The sequence below is a fragment of the Epinephelus fuscoguttatus genome, linkage group LG15 (genome assembly GCF_011397635.1).
Source record: "Epinephelus fuscoguttatus linkage group LG15, E.fuscoguttatus.final_Chr_v1".
NCBI classification, from domain to species: domain Eukaryota; kingdom Metazoa; phylum Chordata; class Actinopteri; order Perciformes; family Serranidae; genus Epinephelus; species Epinephelus fuscoguttatus.
The window spans coordinates 26,166,782-26,193,416 of NC_064766.1; the positions used below are offsets into that span (position 1 = coordinate 26,166,782).

Below are 26,635 nucleotides of genomic sequence, written 5' to 3' on the forward strand. Positions count from 1 at the left end.
AAGAAACTGCTCAAAAGAAGGTCTGTGGATTATCTTGAGTATCTGGGGTCATGTTTTCTGGCAAGAGACATTGCTGTAGTGTTTTACAAATGTTTTTTGTATGTATCTTCAAATTTTGGGATGGAATGTTCCTTTAATGTTGCCTCCATTGAGTTGTGTCAGTGACTCATACAAGAATGCACAACATAAAGGACTGTCACACATAACTGAAATGACGCCACCGTTAATTATATGGTCAGTTACACCTGTGTTTGACAAATGTCTGCAATGATAAGGGTGTATTTGCTATATTTTGTGATAGATGACATTAAGGGCTGGGGCTGCTGTAAGTCATCTGTGTGTCAGAGTAGTTTCTGATTGGATCAGCTACGGTCCCACACAGACTGTCTTTTGTCTACTTGGTGGCTTCGCCAGAGGCTGTGCGTTTTATAATTATAACCCATAAAGAGGAGTCCATTCAGCTTTAATCAAATTTACCGGGAGCACAAAATATTTTATTAACTATAACTGGTGTGGAAATGTGCAACTCAAACTGTCATGTGGAGAAACTGACGAAGGACTAGGCATAAAACACTGAGGAAATACTGACCAGTCATTGCGGCACTTGAAAGACTCCTCTTGCCAAAGTGTCTTGAGTTGAGAAAGAGTCAGATCTCTTAGCTGGAAAGCCAGTTGAAGGAACTCTTGTGACACCTAGGAGCAAATCCAAAACACATATGGACTTACATTAAAGGCATCATAAAACTAATGAAATGCTACTCCCGCCCCACCAGAACCAATAACCTCCTGCAGAACTGTGAACACACGTTTTCATTCCATCAATCACCCAGTCCTCACACAGTAATTAAATCGCAGAGTGTGTCAGGCTCTGGATCTGACGGCCTCTTTTAAATACCTCCCATGTAAACAGACTCTGATGAAGACTGCCAGGAGGTTTGACTGGCCTCCTGTGTGTGGGAGACATTAAAATGATATGCAGCATACGCTCAGGGGAAGTCACATCATGAATACGAACACAAACAAGCCAACAGTGGCCTGGCAGGGTACAGGCTCCTTAAAAGTGATTCATATTCTTTGATGAAAAAGACTGCAGCATGAAATTAAACATACAATAAATGTTCCTTACAGATAAATACAGTTACAAGCTGAGTAGAACCTGTTGAGACCTACCAGCTGTGGGTCTGAGGTGAGGCCACATAACATCCTGACAGTTTGACTGGCTTGCTGAGGCGTCGATGCTCTGGCTTTTCCTGGCCTCGCAGCCCCTTCATCCTCAAACTGCAGGTCAGTTTGCACGCCAAGATGTGGTAAATCTGCGTGAGCATTGAGGAGAACAGGTATCAGGGGCATGATTGTGACACAGTATAGCTCCTAAGGGCAACTGTGGAAGTGTAACTCCTGACCGACCTGCTCCTGAAGGGGTCCCCGGCTGGGCTCGGAGCAGGAGCAGGGTGGACACCGTTTGGGTCTTCACCAGCCCTGCAGTCTTGGACCACGTTGCCATGGAAACAGCCTCAGTACAATTGACCTCTTCCATCACTGTAGATCCATGCCTCTGAACACAGTGCAGCTCTGACTGCACTGACTAGTGAAAAAAAAACTGTAATATTGATGATAATGGGCTAAAAGGGGACATCCTCTTATTCAGTGGTGCAGAAAAGTGACAACCAGGCAGCTTCAAAGCCGTCTTTTAACTTCCTCTTTTCTTGAACTCAGATACTAGAGAACAGAAAAAAAATCTACAAGCGTAATGCACCATTAGGCCATAGTGAGGATTTTAGAAGTACTGAGGTCATGAGTGGGAGTCCAACAAAGCATTTTGTCTATTTTGTGTTTAATTACTGTTTATATTCAAATGAAGAAGAAGATAGACTTTATTAATCTCAAAGGAGAAAATCATTTTTTTCACTCTGTTGTCATATAGACACAAACAGAACCTACACATGCATTAAATGGAAAGATGTCGGGTTTAGGGGGCACCCCGAGGACTTGGGGGTTCAATGCCTTGCTCAAGGGTGCCTCAGCAGTGCCTAGGAGGCGATATTGGACCTCTCAAGCTACGAGTCCACACTCCATATTTGGTCTGGATGGGGACTTGAGCCAGCGATCCTCTGGTTCCCAACCCAAGTCCCTATAGACTGAGCTACTGCTGCCCATGATGATCTAAATGGTATTTTTAAGATTATTTTTTGGCTTTATTTGATAGGACAGTTGAAGGTACACAGGAAAGGGGGTCGAGAGAGATGGGATGACATGCAGCAAAGGGCCAGGGGAATCAAAAACCAGGCAGCTGCAGGCCGCTGCAGTGAGGACTCAGCCTTTCATATGTTCTATGATTCAAAGCTCCAAATGGCAAAATAAAATTGAATCATTTACATATTTATTTAACCTACAAACATTCTGATTTACATATACTGAGCCTAACAATATTTAAATCACCTTATAACATAACCACCAATGTGTAGGTTTGTAATTGTAGAATGTAAAGCCCCTGAAAGTTGCAAAAAAAAAAAAAAAACCCCAGAAAAAAACACCTAAATTTACAAACACAGTACAGAGGCTTCAGTGTCCTTAGTGGTAGCCACATTTTTAACAAAGAAAAAAGTGAGGCAAACTCCCCTAGTGGTGTGAAAAATATGAATTAATTCATAAATAGCGATTCTAAATATTTAAAACGGTTTTAATACTCATCTTCCACTGCTGCACTTTCACACTTTCTCTTATTGTATATTTGCTACAGTCATTCTGCTCTTGTCTACCACTTACCAAGAATGCTGTTATATTTATCTTTTAAAATGTTACCTTGTATGCCCTCAATGTCAATTTGTCCCTGTGATAACAAAAATTAGATCAAACATTGACATTTTTTGAGGTATTGTGAGCCACCGCCAACAGGGGATACTTGGATGTGTGTCGTGCACTCCGGACAAGAAATATAATGCTTACTGAGAGGGTTTTCAGAGTTGTACAGTCTGGGGAACGCTCTAACTCCAGTGCAGACAAACTTTGAAAGTCCACACCAGAGCCAGCAAGCGAGGACAACAACACATGTACAAAAAGCGAGAAGTGAAACCTAAACACATCTACGTAGTTCCGGTAGGGAGGTAACATTTCCGTAACAAATACTGCTATTATTTCAACATGCTGCATAACATGGAGGCATAGGAACACTAATGCCATTAATAGTACCATTATTACAGTATCAGATTAGAAATTCCAGTATCGTAACGACACTAAACTCACCGTGTCTTCAGTTAAAGATACTGAATGGGGCCAGAAGTTTGCCAGCCTGGACTGCTGGCACTGTTTTAGATCCCTGCTCTTCATCAGTAGATGTCCTCTCCTCTCATACGTGCTGGTGCACGTCCCGTACACATCCGTCTGAGGCGTTAAAGAAAAGTCAGATAATTACCATGTGAATGCCCTGTATTATGTCAAGATGATGTTAATGACGGTTATCATTTGTAGCAGGAATAAAGGAGGTATTTGTCAGACTACAAGACGTTTTATAATATATACGTTGAAATCTCATGAAGATTGAGGAATTGCTGTGTGTATACATTTTGCAATTGGGCATGTATAGAGTGCTGCAGGAAGGAGTCCTAAAACGAGGAAACGAGATAGCATTTTTGCACTTCCGCTTCCCTCATCTTGCAGTCAGTGGGTTAAATAAGGTCTGAAGTTAACACAAGTTTATAAGAGACTTTGTTCTTTGGCGTAAAACACATCCATAAATAGCACATTTGTGAATTTTGAAGCTTTTACATGACAGAAAAAAGGCAGTAACGGACAAGTGGTTAAATGAGATGACAGAACGGCATCACATGTTGTGGTGGTGACACTGATGTCATGCAACTGTGGTGTAGTTCATTTAAGGCCCACCATTAGCTTTTTACTTCTGGCGATTGCATTTACACTTCAAAAATAATAAAAGTAGTGTTTATTTGTGAGGATCAATCTTACTGAACAAAACCGTGCTTATTTTCTGCAGTAATTTAAAATCCAAAGGAAAAATCCTGCAGGCTTTTTGTCGAGGAAACGAGGGTGACTAACTTCCAGGTCGACCTACAAAAAAACCCCGTCATCCCTGCAGCGCTCTATTACATAGAATATAACCCTCATTAACCCTCACCTCCTTTTCTAATTCCTGTTTGGAGGCCATGCGGGAGGTCTGGAGCATGCTCAGTAGAGCCCTTTTAATGTTGAGGGCCCACACCTGCTCCCCCTCCTGGAGACAGAGGGCCATGACCTTTCCCCCCTGGAGGGAGAACTTGAGGCGCGTTCTCTCCAGTGACTCCCTGGGAAACAAAAACACCAGATGAGCCCCCCGAGACCCGAGAACACAGACAAGTGGAGCATCTGAACAGAGTATCACATTCATAGGAAAAACAGTCGGAGCATTCCAAAAATGATCTGGACTTAAACTTATGCTGTTGAATGCAGACAGAAACACACGTATGCATGCAAATTAACAGTGACTCAATCATTATACTCAATAAAAACACATGAAATTACAGACCTTAAGCTCTTAAAATGCTGCACAGAGTGTTCCTTCTGAGGGGAAAGCCGCTTTATCTGTGGATTCCTGATCTGTTGGACAAGCATGTGCATACATCATTGACTTTCGCAGCATTAATTGATTCCTTCATTCATTTTCTGGAACCGCAAGACTCTTTTGCAGTGCTTCATTTTAATTTTTCCACACTTTCATTAAAGCCGACCTGCATCATTAGGTGACACTTGGAAACCACGTCGATATCAACTACACAGTCCAAAGCCAGTCCGTTCCTGCCAGCGTTGGAGCCATGAAGGGTTGTGGTAATTGTTGTGCTATACCTGTAAGTGTACCTCACTCCTCTCTGATAGGATAAATCAGGAGTGGGAAACCCTAGAGACATAAAATAATAATCAGAAGATTCAATGAAAAGAAATCTTGAAGTACAAACTTAATGTCTGGCATGCATCATATATGATATGAAACAAACTGAATTCTCACCGGCACAACTTGAATCACAAAGATTTGGCTCTGTCTCAAAGCAATCAGCAACTGCACAGAAAATAAGATCAGGAATCTCACACATAATGACAAAAACGTGCAACCCTTCTCAAAGAAAGCCTGACAAACTTCTATACTGAACACTCAAAGTCATGTCACCTAGACTCTCAGTCAACTCTGCTTTCAGTGCAACATTAAAGAACCACTATAGCACACAGTAAAAGACATAAAACTCACCATATAGCAGGAGAAAAATCAGTATAACGTGCAGACAATTGAGAGGTAACAAGGACACAGCCATAGCAACCCTAAGCCACTGCAGGTCCGGCTGCCTCCACACCTCCACATGTAAGCGAGATGAAAACCAAGCACTGTTCACAGCCACTGAATGACCACGCTTGTACAGGGGCTTCCACAGTGACCCACGGTGCTCACAACGACCAATCAGGAAATACCTTCCAGACTGGAGCTACAAACACTCACTCAGCCAATCACTTGACAGGGCACCGGGCCTCACAAAAAATTGGGGTTTCTCATCCCCCCCATTCACTTGGACAGACATTAGACATGAGCTACATGCGGAGGGGGAGCTCTGTTTATTGCAGGACAGTTAGAAAGTCTGGGACATATAAGAAAACCTTATATAGTGCAGTAGGAATGTAAAACAAAGCATGTAATAATAATTATCCAAGTGTTTTTGCTTGTACATCATCTTCAACAGTAAATAAGATTTGCTTGGAGATTACACACCCTCCTACACACTTACACACACTGCCAATATGGCCATAATCAATAAGCCATATAACCAGTGTGTGCTCTAACCTATTAAAAGCTGATTCATAAACTTCAACAGAACAAACAACCACAGTTCAGAGAGGGAAGCACAAGAGAAGAGAGACATCTAGTGTCTTATGGACAGAAACTGTTGACAAAGTAGATGTTTGTGGTGCTTTCATGGCTCCTGATTTAAGTATATTTGGCGGAAATGTGAAATAAAAAGCCCTGCACCGTTCAGCCACGTTCTTCAGCCCCTGACTGAGCTACAACTAAATTACCCATCGCGCCTTTCATCCACATCTCCTCCTTCCCCCCATCATTACCCAAGCTGCCTGCCTGCCTGCCACCTACTTTCCACGATGCACCCGCCGCTTCGGTCCACGCCCGTGCTGCGACGTCAGTCACTGCGTGCTGCTGGGTGACGCTGCGTTCGAAGACACAGAAAAAATTGTATTCAGGAACTTCCTCCGAGAATACCGTCAACCCGGTTTAACCCCAACTTCTAAGGCAGTTGTGTAGTTTGTCACATTAGTTACGCCAATTATACTTTAGTGTGCTAAAATATAAAACAGTTACACTTTTGATTCAGTGGTTTTATAAAATTAAAAAAAAAAACACTTGAAGAACCCAATTAGATGCTAGATGTTCACTTTTCTATGATATGAAAATTTATGATTTTCTGTACGACAATGTGTTAAATGTAACACTCATCAAATCAATATTGGGGTAATTGTAAAGGCAAAATAAAGGTTTTTTTTATGTGTAAATCCTTTATTTGACTTTATTGATACAAACAAGCCAGGCACTTTTTCAAGCCTTATTCATTAGGTAGCTTCTGTCTCAGGGTGAGCAAAGAAATATAAAGCCACATGCAAAATGACAGAAAAGAACAGAAATAAAAGCAAAACAAATAAATATATCAATTAAAAACAGGGCTTTCTTAAATTAATTTAAACATATCTAGTAATAAAAACAACTTTGACAAGTTTCAGTGACTTACTCAAGAGTTTTAACTCATTCTTCCAATGAATCAAACTAGATTTGGTCTTAAAATATCTACATTTGTGTATGAAAACTTCCATGGTAACAAGACAATATTGAGAGCAAAGTCTGCATCCTTGTTTCTACACAAACACCAAATCTGACTGTCTTCTAGGGTTGCAACGGCATGAGATTTTCACACTACAACTGTCTCAGAAAATGTTGCGCTTTCACAGTATTACAGAATTTATATTATCAGTCAGAATGACCCTTAAAGGAATCATATTGGAAGGATTATTCTTGGTTGAAAAAACGTTTTATTACTATAATTAAAATTTGAAACCATTTTGTTGATGGAAATATGTGTAAAAAGTCTCCCCTTAAAAAATAACAAAAAAAAGGGGGAGATTCTCTGTCCAGTTGCATGTTTTTGTTTTTACAATATCTTAGTTAAACAAATGTACACAGTATGATAACCACCAACTTTTATATCCTCCTGAGACCCAGACGTTTGTTTGGTATGCATTTTTAATTCCTCCTTGTTGTTTTGGATCAGTAGGATCTGATAAGTATAAAAAACCAAGCATTGTCTATGATAATAAAGTCTCAGTGTCCTCAAATGAGAACATCCTAATTGTGGTCTCTTATTACCACTACATGGCACAAAAAAATGTCTATAAACAAGGACAACAGGTCTAAGTCAAGCAGAATGAAGAATAAAGTGAAGGAAATCAAAACTGTGATGTCCTTATACGAAGACACAGGGTCTCAGGATGATATTGGTATATACATTAAAACAGGTATATCACTGCAACCCTACTGTCTTCACTGTGAAGGGTGACAACTCAGCCTCTCTGGTCTGCAGCCTGCATTGCACATCACTCCAAAGGGGCTGCTCTGATTCGTATCTTTTGTTGCTTTGTTTTATTTGTTCAATTGCCTTTGTTGTTATTGATTGCATGTTTTATTGTTTGATTGCTTGATTGTATTTTGCGAAGCACTTTGTGAATTTCATTTCTGTGAAAGGTGCTATATCCTCCTGAGACCTGAACTTTTGTTTGGTACGTATTTTTAATTTCTCCTAGCTATTTGGGATTGAAAAGACGAAACATTATCAGTGATAATAAATTCCTAATGTCCTCATATGAGGACATCACATTTTGGGTCTGCTTGACCTTATAATTCATTCTGCTTAACTTAGACCTGTTGTCCTCAATCATGGACACTTTTTGTGCCATCTATTGGTAATGAGAGCACAACACACTGATCCATGTAAAAACAAGATGGCAGCCATCTCTCTCAAGTCAGTCTGCAGCCGACCCTGACACAAAAGTGGACAAGGTCCAAAACTTGATCACATTTTATGGTTGAAACTTGTTTATTTATACTTAATAACGTTTGTAGTTTCATATGGCAACAAATTTGACCAACAGTATCAAGCTAAGACTGTGAATTAGGAAGTACTCATTTGAAGACATTGGGACTTTATTATCGTTCACGATGTTTAGTTTTATCGGGTCCTACTGAGCCCAAATAGCTAGGAACATTTTAAAAAAAAGCATACTAAACAAAAGTTAAGGAAGCTAAGTACTAGTGTGGCTTTTAGAAATTCAGACAGTAACGCCTCCCTATAGTTTTTAACCGACAGGCCCTGAACGCATCTTTAGTCCGGACCAGGGGGCGTAGGTTTGACCGGCTTGTGAAGCTCAGACACAATGAACCGTCAGACGGTGCGGGGTACGCATGTTGGGCCGGAGGCATAGGCACGGTTTAGCAGATTATTCTTCTTAATTGTGCCTTTTCTTGGATTTATTTAGTAATCTCCAGACTGCTGAAACACTGTATGGCGGTAACAAGGCTCAGCTGGAAACGGTTGATTCGTCGAGTTTGATGAAAACGAGGTCAGGCTCAGACTACCGTTAGCCCCTCCTGGTGGATTCTGTTTCCGTTGTTTTTTCTAGATAAAGCCAACAAACCGAGGCAGATAACAATGTCGTTGACTGCTTCGTCTGATTATTTCGCTGCCGAGTGTCTGGTGTCGATATCCAGCGGTCCTGTCCTACACAGACCCACCCCAGTCGCCCCCGCCAGCCAGCCGGCCGTGGTGGGCCTGCTCCCCGGGGAGCCCGACGTGTCGAGCGAGGACAGGGAAGTGCGGGAGACGCTGAGGCTGGAGGGGGCCAACATGATGGCGGTGGCCGGTATCCTCACCGACCTGCACGGCAAGTTCCGCCCCATGTCGGCCTACTCGGAGAGCAGCAACTCCTCATGTGGTGGGGAGAGCGGTTACACCACGTTGTCCGACCCCACCACCCCTACCATGACCCCCTCCGCCACCCCTGTCCCCGGGCAGCAGCAGCTGAGGGGGGGTGGAGGTGGAGGAGGCGCGGGGGCCCCGCGGTCCCCGGTGAAGCGACATCAGTGCACTTTTGACGGATGCGACAGAGTTTACGGGAAATCGTCCCACCTGAAGGCACACATCCGGACACACACAGGTAGGGAGACAACAACAGCTTGGGTCACATGTGTACAGCTAACCTTAGTGTAAACTTTGTCTCCAACTTCTGCTCTGTCGATGACGCCCATTTTGTTATTATCACTGTAATCAGAAAATATGGGAAGTGTTGCGCTCTTTTATTCTTTAAGGGATTAACTAACAGCGTGGTGGTGCCAAATGTTTCCCATACAACCCTGACTTGGTACAATAAGGTGGCCAAACAAAGAGGCAAAGACAGAAAAACTCCCCTCCAGTGACTCTGACAAAGAAGTAAACTAACAAAAGAACTGGGCTGGACGTTAAAACCGGTGACGAAGGTCTTCCTCCCGACTGGATTTGCATATGAAATGAACGTAAGACGAAACCTTAACGTCGAGGACTGGGAGTTTATTGTCGGGCATAGTCTGCCCTGTTGATGGCAGCAGCAAGTGCTGGATGATTTGGCTGTTAAAGTTTTTCTTTGGGGCACCACCTCCTCTCCCTGGCGTCTGCTGACGAGTTAAAATCGATTTTATTTCCTGCATTGTGTAAATTATTGATAAAATACGTTTGGGGAAGAGCTGCAGGAGGCGCGTCCGATAATGGATGGCGCCACCCCTTCTGTCTAAATGAACACATTTTCATTTATTTTTTGATGTCTGCAGAGGAAAATAACTGATATGTAGCTGCACCTCACTGCACAATCCGTTTTATACCTCACGATGCTTCAAGCCAGATGGTTGGACATGGACCCGCCCATCAATATGCAAACACAGCTCTTGCTACTGAGTCAAATCGTGCATGGGATTTTTCACAAAATGAGGGGAATCGGTGCGTTCAGGGTCACTGAGCAGGCGCAAACGGATTAAGGGCAGGAAACGGCTCAAAGAAACTGTGGTGGGAACGCCCATAAAGAGTACTGCAACAACAACGTGGCCTGGCTTTGTGATCTTGAAAATGGCACCGAGCATCCTACTCGCTTATCCTGGTTTTGCTCATGTTGCCTGCAAGAGATTAAGGCTAGTAGTAGCTTAGGAAGACTAATCTGGAGAATCTAAAGCCTAAATGTGTTTTGTCACGTATTTAATTTACGCAGAGATTAATATTTTTTGCCTATATTTCATAATGCGTCACTATCTCGGTATTTAATGTGCTCAGGTATAATTTAATGACGTCGTAGGGATGCAGTCACATATTTCCTACCTGTATTTTATTAATTAACATAAATGTGCAGTGACCAAAAATATAAGCAAACTTATTCTGATTTAATTTGAAAGCATATGATTATTTTATCTTTAAGAAACATTAAAACCAAATGCACAGGCTATGAAATACTTGCAAAAATTAAATTATTAAAGGCATGCTAGATGAATTATTAAAGGCCTGCAGAGCAGATACACATGCATAAATTGCACATATTGGAGACTAAATGATTTGTGGATTAATTCATTTGTCATTTGACAGAAAAGTAAGCTAAAATCTAACAAACATTTTCTAATTTTACTTTCAATTGTGAGGATTTTTAAAGATCAAGATTAATCGATAATGAAAATAATTGCATATCCTCACTGGTTTGTGGTATAGAATGGAAATAAATTATCCTTTTCCAAGTGTTTAAGTTAAGTTATTAATATATTTTAGTCATCAGAAAACTCGGGTGCTTGTAGGGCAAACTGAAAGGTATGATAAATAATATGGTGGTAAATGTTCTCCCCTCTCTTCTCTGCCAACAGGTGAGAGGCCCTTCCCATGCACCTGGCCGGACTGTGAGAAGAAGTTTGCCCGCTCTGATGAGCTTGCCCGCCACACCCGCACCCACACCGGTGAAAAACGTTTCCTGTGCCCACTGTGCGATAAGCGCTTCATGCGTAGCGACCACCTGATCAAGCACGCCCGCCGCCACCCTGACTTCCAGCCCTCAATGTTGAGCCGCACCAAGGGCGCCTCCTCCTCCTTGTCTCCCAGCCCGGCCATGCACCATTAGGATGGTCTTGGTTTGGGTGGAGGGGGTTTCCTAACAGGAGCACAGAAGGTCACGATGGTTTCAAGTTAACCAGCTACAATCAGATCCACTGATTTAGGATTTAGCATTGCTGTGTTGTACTCAACAAATGTGCACATAACACACACAACACACACAAAGCTGGATGTGAGGGGAGAAAGCGGCTTCATCCCTCCATCTGCACAGATGAGTCATGTGACCACTATCCACCTGCTCAATAGAACTAGGGTTGGGTATTGAGAACGCTCCAAATCTTAAAGAAGTGAGGATTTGTTAAGAAATGTGCTTTTTCGATTCCACTTATCGTTTCCTGAAAGCAAAGTTTGGACCTACTTTACTTCATTTACATCGCAGATTACACGTGTATCAAAGCACGTGTATAATGTTTACAATAAGACGGAGTGGGGCCTGTTTTCAAAAGTGGCTGTGCTTCACGAAAGACCGTAATGATGCGGTGAAATGTAGTCACTGCATGAAAATAAATATATGCAAGGAAAGAAAGTCTAATACAACAACACATTTACTACAGAAACAAGTAGAAGGCAGCGTTTTTATAAAATCCTGTATCATAGTGAAATGAATTTAAACATTTTTATAGCTCAAATAACCAGATAGGAACGTCTGTTTTTGGTAAAAACACACGATTAATTTCAGGGCAAATCAAGGTACTTCATCACATTGATGCAAAAAGTCTGTAAAACCAATTATGCCACGAAGCAGTCCTGCTCATCGATTTACAACACAACATTAATACAAGGCTTTAATGCCTCAAAAAGCAAAATCAAATGTAAAACATTCAGCTTTTCTGTGGCACAACAGAGAATGTTTATATATATTTTCCTTTTTTAACCAAAAATCACAGAACACTTCCTCATTTATTACATGTTTATGGCAGCCTAAACCTTTTGGAAATAAATGTGTGGTGTTTTTTATGTTGAACATACTTTGTTTTCTTTTCTTTCTCAGGATTCGATGAGAATGGGAATCATTAAGCAGATTTGAGTCTATGAAATAAACCCAACCCTAAAAAATAACCTCAGTTTCTCAAACACTTCCACAAATTGCAGGGATTTTTCACATTTTTCTGTAAAAGTCTGCACATTCATCATCAGCCAAAACTCCTCTGTTTTCTAGTGGTTCATTTGTAGACTGTTGTTGTGCTCCTCGTTTATTTCCCATGAGTAGCATAAACTTGTGATGTTAGGTAGCGAGGCGCCGACTAGAAGCCTTTTAGCTTTTCTTTTTTTTTAGCTTTGCTGATTCCATATAAAAGTTTATTTTAGTGGTGACACATTCCTTAATTTTTATTGCATCGGTAACCATCATTGAGGCAATTTTGTAATGATTTCTATATATTCAGTTTAACTATAGATCTATTGATTTTGCCAGAAAGTGGATCAAACTTCACTGTAGAAAAGCTGATTGCACGCCATCCTTACATCTAGATCAGTTATCACACATGAAATGCTGATACATAATACACAGTATTATGTCTAATACTGATGCAAATGTATATAAGCTTTAAGCTTTTAATGTAGATTAATGGTAATGCTACTAGCAACTGAATTAATACATGTGATGAATTGTAGTCCTTATATTAGGGGTAACGGTATACTCTTGATAGGATGGCATTGCTTGTGAGTGTCGGTGTGTATGTGTTTTTATTTACATTTTTGTTAGCGACAGAACTGGGGAAAAAGTGTGTATGCGATGATATCAAAATGTTTTGGGGAAACAAAAATGACATGAGTCGAGCTTGACTTTTAGCTGGCTGCCTTCGAAGTCAAAGCCATCACCCCATTCATCAGGGGTGTGGAGCCAGACGGCAGAAGGCATTTCAGGATCAGGAGTGCCAGGTGTTTCTGTACACGGTTTGAGTCTTACATGTAGAGTTACAAAAAATAACCTGTTATAACTTTTAGTGTGGGAACCAAAATTGGTCTAAAACTTGTGCTAATCTGCTCCCATTGAGGAAAGCTAATACCAGTAGATCTTTACTGAGTTTGACTTATCAAAGCATAAAAGCACAAGTGCAGCTGATAAAGTTAATAATGGCTTTATGTTATGTACAATAGTCATGAACCAGCAGGCACTTGTAAATGGGATGCCGCCATTAATAATGGTATTAGTTACACCTGTGTCTGACAAGTCAAACTGTCCTCTGTGATAAAGAAACATTACAATGTTGGAAAAACAAACGGGGATTTGTTAAAGGGTAACTTATGTATTTTTTGGGCTAGACCCTGTTTTCCCTTTTTTTTTTCATTTAAGTGAATAATAGGATAAACAACTTGTCCAGTACTGAGCAAAAGCGCTGCAGATGGCAGCCACACAACGGGCTACAGTGTCACCACCGGGGGAAATTATGTGTTGTCAATTTACACCCATTAAAAGTGGTTATTTTTGCCACTGAGAGATTATTAGAGGAGTCTGACAACATTATGCAAAGGATCCCTACAGAAATAAAACATTTGTTTAAACATAAATTACCCTGAAGTCGGCATTACAAAACCCAACAGACTCCGTTTAAATTAACAATAATTTTGTCATGGTTAAACATGCCTTATTAAAAGTTAACAGAAACAAATTAAAACCCACAAAAGCCCTCTTGGTGTGTCTTTCCACTCTTCCAACAATTGTCAACTCTGGTTTGGTTGAAATACACATGTTAAACAGCCAGTCAGATGTGACAATATGCTGGCTCTGTACAGGCTAAAATTATTGTTTTTTTAAATGGAGTCTGGTGGGTTTGGCAGTAGCAATTTTGGGCCTGTTTCTGGTTAAACAAAAAGGATCTTTCTCTTTAACATAAAGATCTATTTTTGTAGGGATCCTTTCTATAATGTTGTCAGACACGTAAAATACTAATCTGAGCCTGTCAGTGGCAAAAACAAGCACTCAAAATGGTGCACAGATGCCCTGTTTGCGGGCTGTCTGCATAAGCCCTGTTGCTCAACACTGGACCAGACTTTTTGTTGTTCCCATTAGTCACTAAAACACAAAAATGTGAAAATAAGATCCAGGTTTACCCTTTAAAAACATGTTTAGTACATTCAAGAAAACTGGCACCTGAATATTCCTATATGCCAAAAACAAAGTCAACAATCCTCATGTATTTCAGGAAAAATTAACATTCAGGAGCAAACCTCAAATAATTAAGATATTTAAAATCTATCAAGTACATACAGTGTCCAGGTCTGATTATAGAGAGGTTGATTTTTTTTAATGTTTCCACACTGTTTGTCCAGCTCATGGACATATTCCTTTATCTCAGTGAACAACACTTAAAGCCTTAAACTATGTCATAACTACTTTGCACCATGTTTACAGTTGGATCATTGTATAGGTGTATATGCCCCCCTGTGGGCTCATAACAGATACTCATTATGCAATATGGCACTTTTTTCTTACAGGTGTATTTGGCTGAATAGTGTAATGGCTTGCACTGTCACTATGCTTCTACAAGCAAGCACTGTGGAACTTTGCTGATGTGTTGATAACCAATGGTTTGTAAAACTGCCTTTTTGTCCAAGTGCTTTAGAAAGCGTGATACAAGAAGTTGGTAGGTTTTTTTTGTTTTTGTTCTTTTTTTTTAGTGTTTGCGTAGTCATCCAGGCCATCTCTTGTTGTGGATTTTTTATTTTCTGAAAGGAACACGCTTCATTTGTGTTTCCAGATCGGTCGACTTTGTCTCCTCCACGCTAAGACTTCAGATGTCTTCCTCATGCACATGTCAAACCATCTTAACCATTTCACTGTTGATCTCATTTTTAATGGGAGCTGTACTCAATTGAGTGATTGCAATGCTTTGGAATTTTGTACACATTTCTTCTTCTTCAGAGGTTCAATCTGTTGACAGTTCATGGTTGCTGCTGGCAGTAGCCATGAACACATGGACTGTATAACAAACACACACAATATACCTGTTTTTTACATCTTGAAATGGGAAGATTTCCCTCCGTCTCCTCTCACCGATGGGGGAGTCGTCTCACACAGACTCTGTCCGGGTCTCAAAGCTATAAAATCACAATACGAACATACCTCACTTTTTTTTTCCTGTGTCTTTACAAAATCCATCCAACCCGTCGTTCAGAAAGTCCTATAAAGCCATTGAGCCTTGGATTTCAGAAGTTAGTCTTTATCAGCTAGATGGTCTGCTATGTACCCTTGTCCTTATCTTGTCTGTATATGCAACATCACTACTACCTGTGTAGCAGCAGAATTTCCTTTTCCCTGCCTCAGTGAACTTCTGTTGTTAATGGACAGTAGCAAACGAATCTCCGGGATGAATCCTGCACCGACAGCCTCTGTCAGCAAAGCCCAGCAGGAGTTTTAGTTATCAAGGGAAAGACTCGCAGCTGACTCGGGGGGGTTAAGGGGTTTTAAAATGTAAAAAAAATACCTGTAGACTGTCACTTCACTGCAGATTTCAATTGAAAGAGCTCAGTCCAAATCTATTTGTTCATATCACTGAATGTGGCTTGATGGCAGAAAGCGTTATCCACTTTGGATTTAATTTTTTCGCTGCCTCACTGAGAAGAAAAATAATTCTCTTGTCACCACACTAATTCAGATATGCACATTGTACAGAAACGGATGTTTTTTAAATTGATGCCTAATTTTTACATTAATGTAATTTTTTAAAAATCCTCTTATCAAAGCTTTAGTTAAGGTAAATAGGAGGAACTGTGGAACTAAACAATTGCTGCAACAAGCTGTTTTGATATTTATATTCTCAGGTGTCTTAAAAATTTTGAGCATTGGAGTTTCAATATTTCCTGTGCAACACCTAAGTACAAGCATGTTTTATTTCTTTTGTTATGCTGATTAATTTATTCCAAAAAATGTATCATTTGTGTGGTTTAATTATTCTTTCATAACTCATTTTGTGACATGGAACAGTACTAATATTAAATGGTTCCATTGTTTGCTTGATATGAAAATACCAGTGCTTTTTTTAAGAATAAAAATCCTCAAGTCAACACCTGTGTTCATCTTGTGTTTTTTATCTGCGCCATAAGCACATAGAGACAAAAATAACAATTAAAAACATGTCAGCCATAATAACATGAACAGAAATGAGTTTATTTGATGTGTATAAAATGCTGTCGCTGAATCTCAGTTGGTCAGCATCGTCAGCTCACAGCAAGAGGGTTCCTGGTTCGAACCTGGCATGGGGGAGCCCCTCTGTGTGGAGGAGTTTGCATGTTCTCCCTGTGTCAGCGTGGGTTTACTCCAGGTACTCCAGCTTCCTCCCACAGTCCAAAGACACGCAAGTTAATTGGTGACTCTAAATTGTCCGTAGGTGTGAATGTGAGTGTGAATGGTTGTCTGTCTCTATGTGTCAGCCCTGTGATAGTCTGGTGACCTGTCCAGGGTGTACCCTGCCTCTCGCCCGATGTCAGCTGAGATAGGCTCCAGAAGACATTTTGCGTTAGAAAAACACATCACTGTTATTTGCCAGTCTTGGTCTCGGCAGGTGGTTTTGGTGTAACCTAGTCATCAGAATAAATGTTGGCACTGTACATTTCCGCAAACCACTGATATGTTACATTTCTACATTTCATATGTAGTAGATCTGTTGAAACTTTACATTTCAATTTCCAGCTTTATGTTGTGACAACAACTGTGGTTAACGTGTGTTTGGCACACACACCACTTGGTAACGTTTATGAAAAGGTCATGTTTTAGCTCAAAATACCCACTTTGGTCGCTACAAACATGGCTGGAAATGTACTGAACGGTCATTAAAAAGCACCTGCTTTTGCTGATCTTGAACAGTGGTCTGTTTCGCTGCTTGTGTGTCACACCATCCACCATCCCTTCCTCCCCTTGATGAGAAACTCAGCTCATAGACATGTAATCAAAAGTACTTCATACTGTAGGTATAAAACGTGTAAATATACAGTACAGGCCAAAAGTTTGGACACACCTTCTCATTCAATGCGTTTTCTTTATTTTCATGACTATTTACATTGTAGATTCTCACTGAAGGCATCAAAACTATGAATGAACACATGTGGAGTTATGTACTTAACAAAAAAAGGTGAAATAACTGAAAACATGTTTTATATTCTAGTTTCTTCAAAATAGCCACCCTTTGCTCTGATTACTGCTTTGCACACTCTTGGCATTCTCTCCATGAGCTTCAAGAGGTAGTCACCTGAAATGGTTTCCACTTCACAGGTGTGCCTTATCAGGGTTAATTAGTGGAATTTCTTGCTTTATCAATGGGGTTGGGACCATCAGTTGTGTTGTGCAGAAGTCAGGTTAATACACAGCCGACAGCCCTATTGGACAACTGTTAAAATTCATATTATGGCAAGAACCAATCAGCTAACTAAAGAAAAACCAGTGGCCATCATTACTTTAAGAAATGAAGGTCAGTCAGTCTGGAAAATTGCAAAAACTTTAAATGTGTCCCCAAGTGGAGTCGCAAAAACCATCAAGCGCTACAACGAAACTGGCACACATGAGGACCGACCCAGGAAAGGAAGACCAAGAGTCACCTCTGCTTCTGAGGATAAGTTCATCCGAGTCACCAGCCTCAGAAATCGCAAGTTAACAGCAGCTCAGATCAGAGACCAGATGAATGCCACACAGAGTTCTAGCAGCAGACCCATCTCTAGAACAACTGTTAAGAGGAGACTGCGCGAATCAGGCCTTCATGGTCAAACAGCTGCTAGGAAACCACTGCTAAGGAGAGGCAACAAGCAGAAGAGATTTGTTTGGGCCAAGAAACACAAGGAATGGACATTAGACCAGTGGAAATCTGTGCTTTGGTCTGATGAGTCCAAATTTGAGATCTTTGGTTCCAACCGCCGTGTCTTTGTGAGACGCAGAAAAGGTGAACGGATGGATTCCACATGCCTGGTTCCCACTGTGAAGCATGGAGGAGGAGGTGTGATGGTGTGGGGGTGTTTTGCTGGTGACACTGTTGGGGATTTATTCAAAATTGAAGGCACACTGAACCAGCATGGCTACCACAGCATCCTGCAGCGACATGCCATCCCATCCGGTTTGCGTTTAGTTGGGCGATCATTTATTTTTCAACAGGACAATGACCCCAAACACACCTCCAGGCTGTCTAAGGGCTATTTGACCAAGAAGGAGAGTGATGGAGTGCTGCGGCAGATGACCTGGCCTCCACAGTCACCGGACCTGAACCCAATCGAGATGGTTTGGGGTGAGCTGGACCGCAGAGTGAAGGCAAAGGGGCCAACAAGTGCTAAACACCTCTGGGAACTCCTTCAAGACTGTTGGAAAACCATTTCAGGTGACTACCTCTTGAAGCTCATGGAGAGAATGCCAAGAGTGTGCAAAGCAGTAATCAGAGCAAAGGGTGGCTATTTTGAAGAAACTAGAATATAAAACATGTTTTCAGTTATTTCACCTTTTTTTTTGTTAAGTACATAACTCCACATGTGTTCATTCATAGTTTTGATGCCTTCAGTGAGAATCTACAATGTAAATAGTCATGAAAATAAAGAAAACGCATTGAATGAGAAGGTGTGTCCAAACTTTTGGCCTGTACTGTACATAAACCAGGGTTTGCAGTGCTGACATTATATTCTGGTGACCGGGCTGCTTGATGTACAGAGGGCTGAATTACCATTATAGCAACTGCACTGGGGGTGCACAGCTTGTGGGCCCCTGAAAGCTCCAAACAAGAGGCTTAACTGGCTTTTGCTAATTAAATTGAAAATTTGTTTGAAAAACTGTACCACTGAAACCCTATATCAACAAGTTTTTATTCCTTACTAGTAGCTTTCTGCCAAAGAACACAGAACACAGATAATGTCCTCCATCTTAGAAAAACTCTTCACACTGCACAGAAAGGGGGAGGAATAAAGTTGAATAGGGGCCCAGTTGCTAATTGGTGCCCCACGGCCCCCCTGAGGATATTCAGCTGGCCATAGTGTGTAACATGACATGACATGGCCTCAGAGTTCATCTCTGTTTGCACTGGCAGAGAGAGGAGGCACGCCACGGCGAGCAGAGCGAGGAGCCTCAGGTCCAAACCCTACTTCCTCAGTTTCACGCCGCTGTTTGGCTCCCTCTCTGTCCCAGTCTGTTTCCACAGCCTCGTCGTCCCAGATGGTGGAGGTCTCTGTGTCGCTGAAGTAGCCGGGCTCGCCGGTGTAGTGTGTGGGGAAGAGCAGCAGAGGCTCAACTGAAAACGCTCTCAGGTCCCTCTGCTCGAAATGCTGCATGTACTCATCTCTGAAGGGGCAGGAGAAGACTCTTACTACACTTTAACGCCAAACATTTGTATATGCACACAGTGGGTGAGACTCACTTGGGGTGCTTGTTGAACATGATGGGTAGGAACTCATCAACAGGCAGCATTTTGTTCAGAGGTTTTGCCTGCAGGAGTTTCCGGGCTCCGCTCAGTGAGAGGACGTATCCCAAGGTCCAGTAGGAGTAGTCTGGGTACACGAGGTTGCTGACTCCCTTCACCCAGTGCTCTGGCTCATTCACCTGCAGCCGCTTACGGCCTACATAACTTTATGAGGACAGAAAAGTGACTGACAGGCACCACAGACATTAAGAAGCGTAATTTGAGTATGATGAAAAGCATTAAAGGGATAGTAAGGATCTTTTGAAGTGGGGTCATATGAGGTACTTATCCAAAGTCAGTGTATTACATGCAGTAGATGTCTGTCGACACATCCCCCATTTTGGAGAAGCAGGCTGGCACTGACAGACATCTACTGTATGTAATGCACTGTCCATGGATAAATACCTCAAACAGTCCCACTGCAAAACCCAAACTATTCCTTTAAAACACTAACATGAGGTCCCATTCAAGCCCCACTCCCTGTACATTTTCCATGACAACCACCAGTCTGCTGCAAAACCTCGGCTCAAATCTCACATCATCCTCCAGCACGAGCACTTGCTGCAGTTCCTGCTCCACCACCTAGAGGGAGACACACAACATCTCAAATCTCTTATGCTGTCACACCCATAGACTGTGTACACTTAAGCCTACTGCCACATCAGCTTCACTGAACTTAGATAAGTTATGTTTGAAACAGTCACGGAGCAAAGCTGCACCTGTTTCCAGATGTTGTAGTGGCTGAGGAAGCAGCCGATCTCCCCTCTAGTCAGCACACGGCCTGAGTATGGGTCTTTGTACCCAGGCAGCATGTCTATACCCATGGCCAGCAGCTGAGAGGAGTTCAAGGCTCTGTGGACAACACATGGAAGCACATGTCCTCATAGTCAAAGTCAGCTATAAGACATTTAATATTTTCTTACAAGTGAAGCCTCATTCCCACTGTCAGTTTCTACAGCGGTAATTCTAAATACACCAATTTAAACTGTTTAATCAAAAGCAGGTGTAAATATTACTCTTTATTACACCCCAAATTAAAAGCAAACATGTGGGGCCATTAAACTAGACCATTCACATATTTTTTTGTCCTGAAATTGTACAGTTGTAGAGAAGTGTTCATATGGTATTCTATGATATCTAGGTCATGCAAAACACTGTACTTTGGCAGGAGATATTGTGTCTCAGAGAAGACACGTATCAGCTGGCAGTCTTGTTCCTAGCTTGCAAAAAGGACTCTACAAAGAGATGTCACAAGGCAGAACCACCAAAACAAAAAAGATGTCTGAAAATTATGAATGATGTGTATGATATGGAACAGTTAACTCACAGGATAAGAGCTCAACAGGAGTGATGTTGAATATGTCACAAAAATGAGTAGGTTTTGTGAGACAGGGTGATCCAGAGCTGTTGTTTTTTTCTCTTTCGTATGTATGTGGTGTTTCTCCATAGATGCAGATTTCAGTGGGGACAAAGGGGACAGGTCCCCCTCAGTATTTAGAGCATGTGCTTTTTACACCATAAATTGATGCAGAAAATGCACAAATTAATGCATTAACATTTACCAGAATACAGGAAATCAAGTGTTTAACAATAATAATTTTCTGGCATATGACCTCCAAATCCCTCCTGTTTCATATGTGTCTTTTCCGATGTTGAAATGAAACCTATTCAACTGTGTTCCTGGAAAAGCCAAAAAAAAAAAAGACGACACAGAAGATGAACGTATAAAATGTGATGCACTGTTATGAAAAAAACAACCCAGCATTATATGAAGTAACAAATCAGATCTTGCCAGTTCATTCCTGACCTTGAAAACAGCAGCTGACAAAACCAATGTCCACTTACTTGCTTGTCCTACAGATTTCAACCACATCACATGGTCCTCATCGGCAGACTTAGTTTGCTTAGTTGCCACGGAAATATAAGCAACTCTAGCACTTCTTATCTGTGTTGAAATAAAAGCTGGCCCATTCATAATATGCTGATGAGGACCATTTAACGTGGTCAAGCAAGTAAGTCAGATCATGCTGTGAGCAGTTTAATTAACTACTTTCTGTCCACTGAACTACACCTGCCAACCGAATCACCATGCAGAAGGAGGCGTGTATCAGCTGCTACCTCAACTAGCACCACTGAGCTAGCTAACATTACAGAGAGAAAATAGTTCCTACGTAAAACTGCTCACAACAAGGTCTGTGGATTATCTTGAGTAACCGGGTCATGATGTCTGCAAGGAGACATTTTGAATGCTTGTTAAATGTATTTTCTTGGATCTTTGAGCACCACAGGTTGAGTGCTATCTAGTTCCATTATATTGGAGAGAAGGCAGACATCTCTACAGCTGATATCTCCAACACTTGGCAACTCACACTAAAACAATCTGGACTGATAAATAGCACTACAGGTAAGAGGGAAAGTATGTATTTTTGATTTTAAGGTGAACTATCCCTTTAATGATGGTAAACATTTGACTGACTTTGACTCCTTAAGTATCTGAATGCTACCTCCACCACTGCACGATGAGAGGTGTTACTGTATATCATACTTGCCATCCACGGCTTCTGTCAGTGTGGCGTCGATGCCGAGGACAGCCAAAGAACTCAACATCCTGTCCCGCCGGTCTGAGCGGCGCTTCAGATTGATCAGATAGATCTATAAGTGGAGAATAAAATGACTGTTCACTTAAACAGCACTCCATAACTGGAGAAATATCTCTTTAGTGAATCTGTACCTCATCAAATCCCATCTTTCCTGGTTCTTTAAGCAAAGTGTGCACATACTGTGAAGGCTCCATGGTGTAGGCAACTGGAAAGTAAAGTTACACATTCACATTTCACATGAAGTATAGTAAATTTGCCTTTTCCTGCACAGTCGTTTTGGTTTCAAGAGAACTTCTTAGATCAGTTGAACATCTAACTGATGTGAAAGAGTCAAATGAGAGGGGGAGAAGAGGAAGTGAGAGGCAGAGGGCCTTAACAGAGGAGTGAGACATGTGTCAGGGCTGTGAGAGCAAAAAGGCCCAAATATGCTCACACAGACACAGGGAGACAGCAAAGACTGAAGATCGAGGGCCTGAAAATTACCCCCGTTGTCCAGAATTGTCAATTATCAGTGTCAACAACATTTCAGCACGATTAGAGGAAGTGCCTACTGAGAGCCTCCGTCAGTGTGTGGGTGAAACTCTCCTCTTCTTCCTCCAGTGTCTGGTCTTGTTTAAGAGGCACTGGTAAGTATCCATAATGGTCCTTATTGCACACGTACATCTGAACCCCTGCAGCAGAGCAGACAGATCAGGTCGCAGTGCATCTTTTCTTTATTAGACATGCAATATTAGATACATTTCACCTCCAATGGTTAGCATAGTGTATGGTTCGACAAGACATTGATGCAGTTACAAAGTCATATGATTATGATATTATTAAGGAGGGTGATAATAAAGTTCATATGTCCATGTTTTATAGAGATGTTAAGCACATAGTACAGTACCTATTGCTTCATTCAAATCAAGATTTAAAGCATAATTTAAAACAGTGTTTTATTTTCAACTAGGACTCCTTTTTGCCCATGATTGTGTGTCTAACTTTTTTTTTTTTTCAAACCAGTCCAGTATTGAGTGAGAGCGTGCATCCAGCAGCGAAACACAGTGCAAAGTTACCACGCATGGAATTTTGCTCTGTCAATTTACGCCCACCGAAGTGCATGTTTTTACCACTGACAGGCTCAGATTGGTATTATCAGTGTCTGACAACATTATGAAAAGGATCCCTTCAGAAACAGACTTTTGTAAAAGAGTAAGATCCTTCCTGTTTAAATCGCTGTCACCAAACCCACCAGACTCCATTTTAAATAAACAGTAATTGTAGCGTGTATAGAGCCAACATATTTTCATATTTTCACATTTAACTGGGTGAATTATGGGTTTATTTCAACCAAACCAGAGTTGGTGATTGCTGGGACAGTGGAAAGATGAACTAAGACAGTTTTTGTGTGGTTTATTTTGTTTATATTGACTTTGAATGAAGTGTGTTTTACAATGATAAAATGACTGTTTATTTAAATGGAGTCTGGTGGGTTTGGCGATAGTGATTTCTTGGCTGTTTCTGGTTAAACAAAATGGATCTTACTCTTTAAAAAAGGTCTATCTCTGTAGGGATCCTTTCTGTAATGTTGTCAGACAATTATAATAACAATCTGAGCCTCTCAGTGACCAAAACAAGCACTTTATGTGGATGTAAATTGGCGGTCCAACTACAGTGGCGGGTGATTACATCCCTGCTTCAGAAATTGTTCTCATTAGTCACAAAAACATGGGAAAATAGGGTCCAGGTTGAAAAACACCAAAGTTACCCTTTAACTATTGTTACACATTAAAAGACAAGCATCTTCCTAAATGTAGTAGAGTTAAATTTTAACATGAATTATTGCACATGAGCATTATCATTAGTGTATACTAATGTATATAAACAGGCATTAGAAGTAATTATTTAAAATATTTTTTAGGGGTAAATAAATGGTAGATCATGTTTTTTGCCCCTCATATTAAAACACAATAATATATGCCACTATTCCATCGTTCTGATGCATTTTAAAAAAGGGAAAAATGGGGAAAATAATCTTCCTACCAGGTAAAAAAACACACATCACAGTGTGCCACTGATGACAACCACCAAATGATAATCAGCAAAATCACAGTAACATAATCTCATGAGGTGCAACTTAAATTGAAAAGCACATATTGACAAAGACCTGCTGACCTGCTTGCTGTGAAGAGAAAGCGAAGGCCATGATGTCATCAACATTGTAGGGGTACTGGGGGTGAGGAGGGTGGAACGCCAATGCTTGGCTGGCTCTGCGCCTCAAGTCCAGCAGGAAGGTGGAGTGCACCATGGGGACAGCAAAGCAGCCCAGCCACTTCCATTTACGGATGGGAACATACTCTGGGGTTCGCCTGTAGTAGCCCTGTGCGTGTAAGAAGACCCTGGACAATCAGTTTCCTGCAGTTTTCAGTCAATATTCCACACAGGAAATATATATTCTGTTCTGGTCTCTTACCTGAGGAGTCACGCCACACCAGAAGTTGGAATAAAGGCTCTTTGATTCCAGCATTGGAGCCACAATTGTCAGATTCTCTGCTATCATGTCAGAAAGCACCTTAGGGTTTGTCAGCAAGTTGTCACTGTCCACAAACTGAGGGGAAAAGAGGGAGCATGACAGAGTGGTGATTTGATGCACCAGATAATTTAATTGTGGATAACTCCCCTGCACAACAAGATATCTCCAACACTCAGCAACTCACACTAAAACAATCTAGACTGATAAATGGCACTACAGGTAAGAGGAAAAATATGTTTTTGTTTTTGTATTTTTTTCCAAATGTCCATTTAATTCTTGCTCTTTATGCTCTGTTACTGTCTCACCAATATGTAGTCAGCCCAAAGTCGTCTGGCAGCTCTGAGTGCCGCCTGCTTTAACCTCATCACGTGGGTGAACCGAGAGTCAGGCCAGTGTTTGGGACCCTGCTCATCTGCATAAGAGCTGAAAGAAAGAGGGACAGACTAATGATATGAATATTATAGGATCAGAGGATTTCAGATTTACCACCACGCTGTTAAATATATAGGATGGCTGATAATAAATGGAGCTGCTGCCTCAGAGACAAAGTTTATGCACCTCGGTTGCTCTGCAGGCCTCCACTCCACTGAGTGGTAAAGGTGTTGAACTCCTCTGAGCCACTTGTGAAGCATGGCTGTGCTGTTGTCCACACTGTGGTCAGAGGCCGCCCTGAGGTCACAAGGAACAGTTCTGAACATTGACTTCATCTCTTTGTTTTCAGCTCTCTTTCTTTCTTTCTTTCTTTCTTTCTTTCTTTCTTTCTCACTTGTCTGAGAATGACTTGTTTGATGATGAACAGTGTTGTAGTATGTGAGGAATGACATTTACACAGTGCTGTTAAAATGCCCAAAAGTTGGTCAAAATCTTCCATGAAGCAAATTTGACAGCAAGGGCAAATTTTCCAACTATTTTACAGAAATATGAACTCAGTTTTTAATCAAATGCAATAAAGAAATTACTGTAATTTTACCAGATGGCGACACGGTCCTTTGGATAGTCCAGTCTCTCAATGCATCCTAAGAAATAAGGGAGGCTGTGCTGTGCATTGCGGGCGAGGATGGTGATCAGCACTGTGGGCTTCAGCACAGAGGACTCCTGCTGGGCCGGTTGGAGGAGACGATCAGCTGACAGCTCCTCTGTGCCATCCGTATGCAGGAAAAACTCTCCTGCTAAAATCATGAAATATAATTTGAATCCCACAAATCCAAGAGGCATTATTCCAGCAGGGCACCTTGATGTCTCTGTAGCCTCAGACTGGTGCAAGTCAGGGAGAAGAGAGAGATTCTCACACACACGATAACACACACACACACACACACACACACACAGAAACAGGGGCAGAGGGAAGGAGAGAAGAGAGACGAAAAAGAGATTGAAGACAACCGACATAGATATCTGAAGTTATACATTACTATTGTTACTACACATTTATCTATACATTCAAATAAACGATTATTATCACTAGTACTATTATTATTATTATACAATAATGTTTTTTAATTTTATTTTATACTTGTAAAATTGCTATTTTTATTTGATTGTAAATTGTAAATGAAATGTTAATTTTTACATTTGTTTTATTTTTTGTAAATTTATTTTTATTTTTATTATGAAAAGGTACAATGAATAATGTTTTTTAATATTATTCTAAAATTTTATAACTGCTATAATTAAAAAATATAATTGTCTTTTTTATCATTTGTGAATGCATATTATTATTATTATTAATAAAAGGTGTTGTAAAACATATAAACAATTTATAATGTTTTTATAACCTTATTTTATAATTGTTATAATTGCTCTTTTTTTGTTTATGTATAACAACAATTTATATTTTTTTATTTTTGAAAATGGATTATTATTAATACCATTATTATTAAAAGGTGTTGTAAAACATACAAATAATTTTAGAATGGCTATAAATGCTTTTTAAAAAAAAAAAAAAAAAAA

At 40.8% G+C, this 26,635-nt stretch overlaps 3 protein-coding genes across 3 annotated transcripts in view; 1 reads left to right on the plus strand and 2 right to left on the minus strand.

Annotated features, from left to right (window-relative positions):
- LOC125902020 (uncharacterized) overlaps window positions 1-6,055 on the minus strand; it is a 48,411-nt gene extending 42,356 nt beyond the window's left edge. Inside the window, exons 1-8 of the mRNA XM_049598107.1 lie at window positions 6,052-6,055; window positions 4,722-4,888; window positions 4,520-4,590; window positions 4,133-4,298; window positions 3,244-3,381; window positions 1,408-1,585; window positions 1,171-1,313; window positions 590-693 (exon numbers count right to left, since the gene is read on the minus strand). Of these exons, the coding sequence (XP_049454064.1) occupies window positions 590-693; window positions 1,171-1,313; window positions 1,408-1,585; window positions 3,244-3,381; window positions 4,133-4,298; window positions 4,520-4,590; window positions 4,722-4,888; window positions 6,052-6,055 (971 nt within the window). The remainder of the gene's footprint in view (window positions 1-589; window positions 694-1,170; window positions 1,314-1,407; window positions 1,586-3,243; window positions 3,382-4,132; window positions 4,299-4,519; window positions 4,591-4,721; window positions 4,889-6,051) is intronic.
- Window positions 6,056-8,435: 2,380 nt separating this feature from the next.
- On the plus strand, window positions 8,436-13,495 carry zgc:153115 (uncharacterized protein LOC768186 homolog). The gene is made up of 2 exons (XM_049598263.1): window positions 8,436-9,249; window positions 10,964-13,495. The coding sequence occupies exons 1-2, from the start codon at window positions 8,745-8,747 to the stop codon at window positions 11,212-11,214; spliced, it is 756 nt and encodes a 251-aa protein (XP_049454220.1). The 5' UTR covers window positions 8,436-8,744; the 3' UTR covers window positions 11,215-13,495.
- Window positions 13,496-19,146: 5,651 nt separating this feature from the next.
- colgalt2a (collagen beta(1-O)galactosyltransferase 2a) lies at window positions 19,147-25,900 on the minus strand. The gene is made up of 12 exons (XM_049598152.1): window positions 25,656-25,900; window positions 25,244-25,354; window positions 24,991-25,108; window positions 24,626-24,760; window positions 24,328-24,532; window positions 22,725-22,844; window positions 22,305-22,378; window positions 22,119-22,225; window positions 20,293-20,425; window positions 20,028-20,155; window positions 19,532-19,738; window positions 19,147-19,455 (listed from the first exon to the last, which is right to left on the minus strand). The coding sequence occupies exons 1-12, from the start codon at window positions 25,898-25,900 to the stop codon at window positions 19,176-19,178; spliced, it is 1,863 nt and encodes a 620-aa protein (XP_049454109.1). The 3' UTR covers window positions 19,147-19,175.
- Window positions 25,901-26,635: the final 735 nt, after the last annotated feature.

Excerpts from the sequence above, each read along its gene's own strand:
- zgc:153115 (XM_049598263.1), top strand. The coding sequence starts at position 8,745 with ATGTCGTTGACTGCTTCGTCTGATTATTTCGCTGCCGAGTGTCTGGTG. Across the intron at positions 9,250-10,963 it reads ACACATCCGGACACACACAG|GTGAGAGGCCCTTCCCATGC; the intron begins GTAGGGAGACAA and ends CTCTGCCAACAG.
- colgalt2a (XM_049598152.1), bottom strand. The coding sequence starts at position 25,900 with ATGCCTCTTGGATTTGTGGGATTCAAATTATATTTCATGATTTTAGCA. Across the intron at positions 24,761-24,990 it reads TTTGGGCTGACTACATATTG|TTTGTGGACAGTGACAACTT; the intron begins GTGAGACAGTAA and ends TTTTCCCCTCAG. Across the intron at positions 22,226-22,304 it reads GAAAGATGGGATTTGATGAG|ATCTATCTGATCAATCTGAA; the intron begins GTACAGATTCAC and ends CTCCACTTATAG.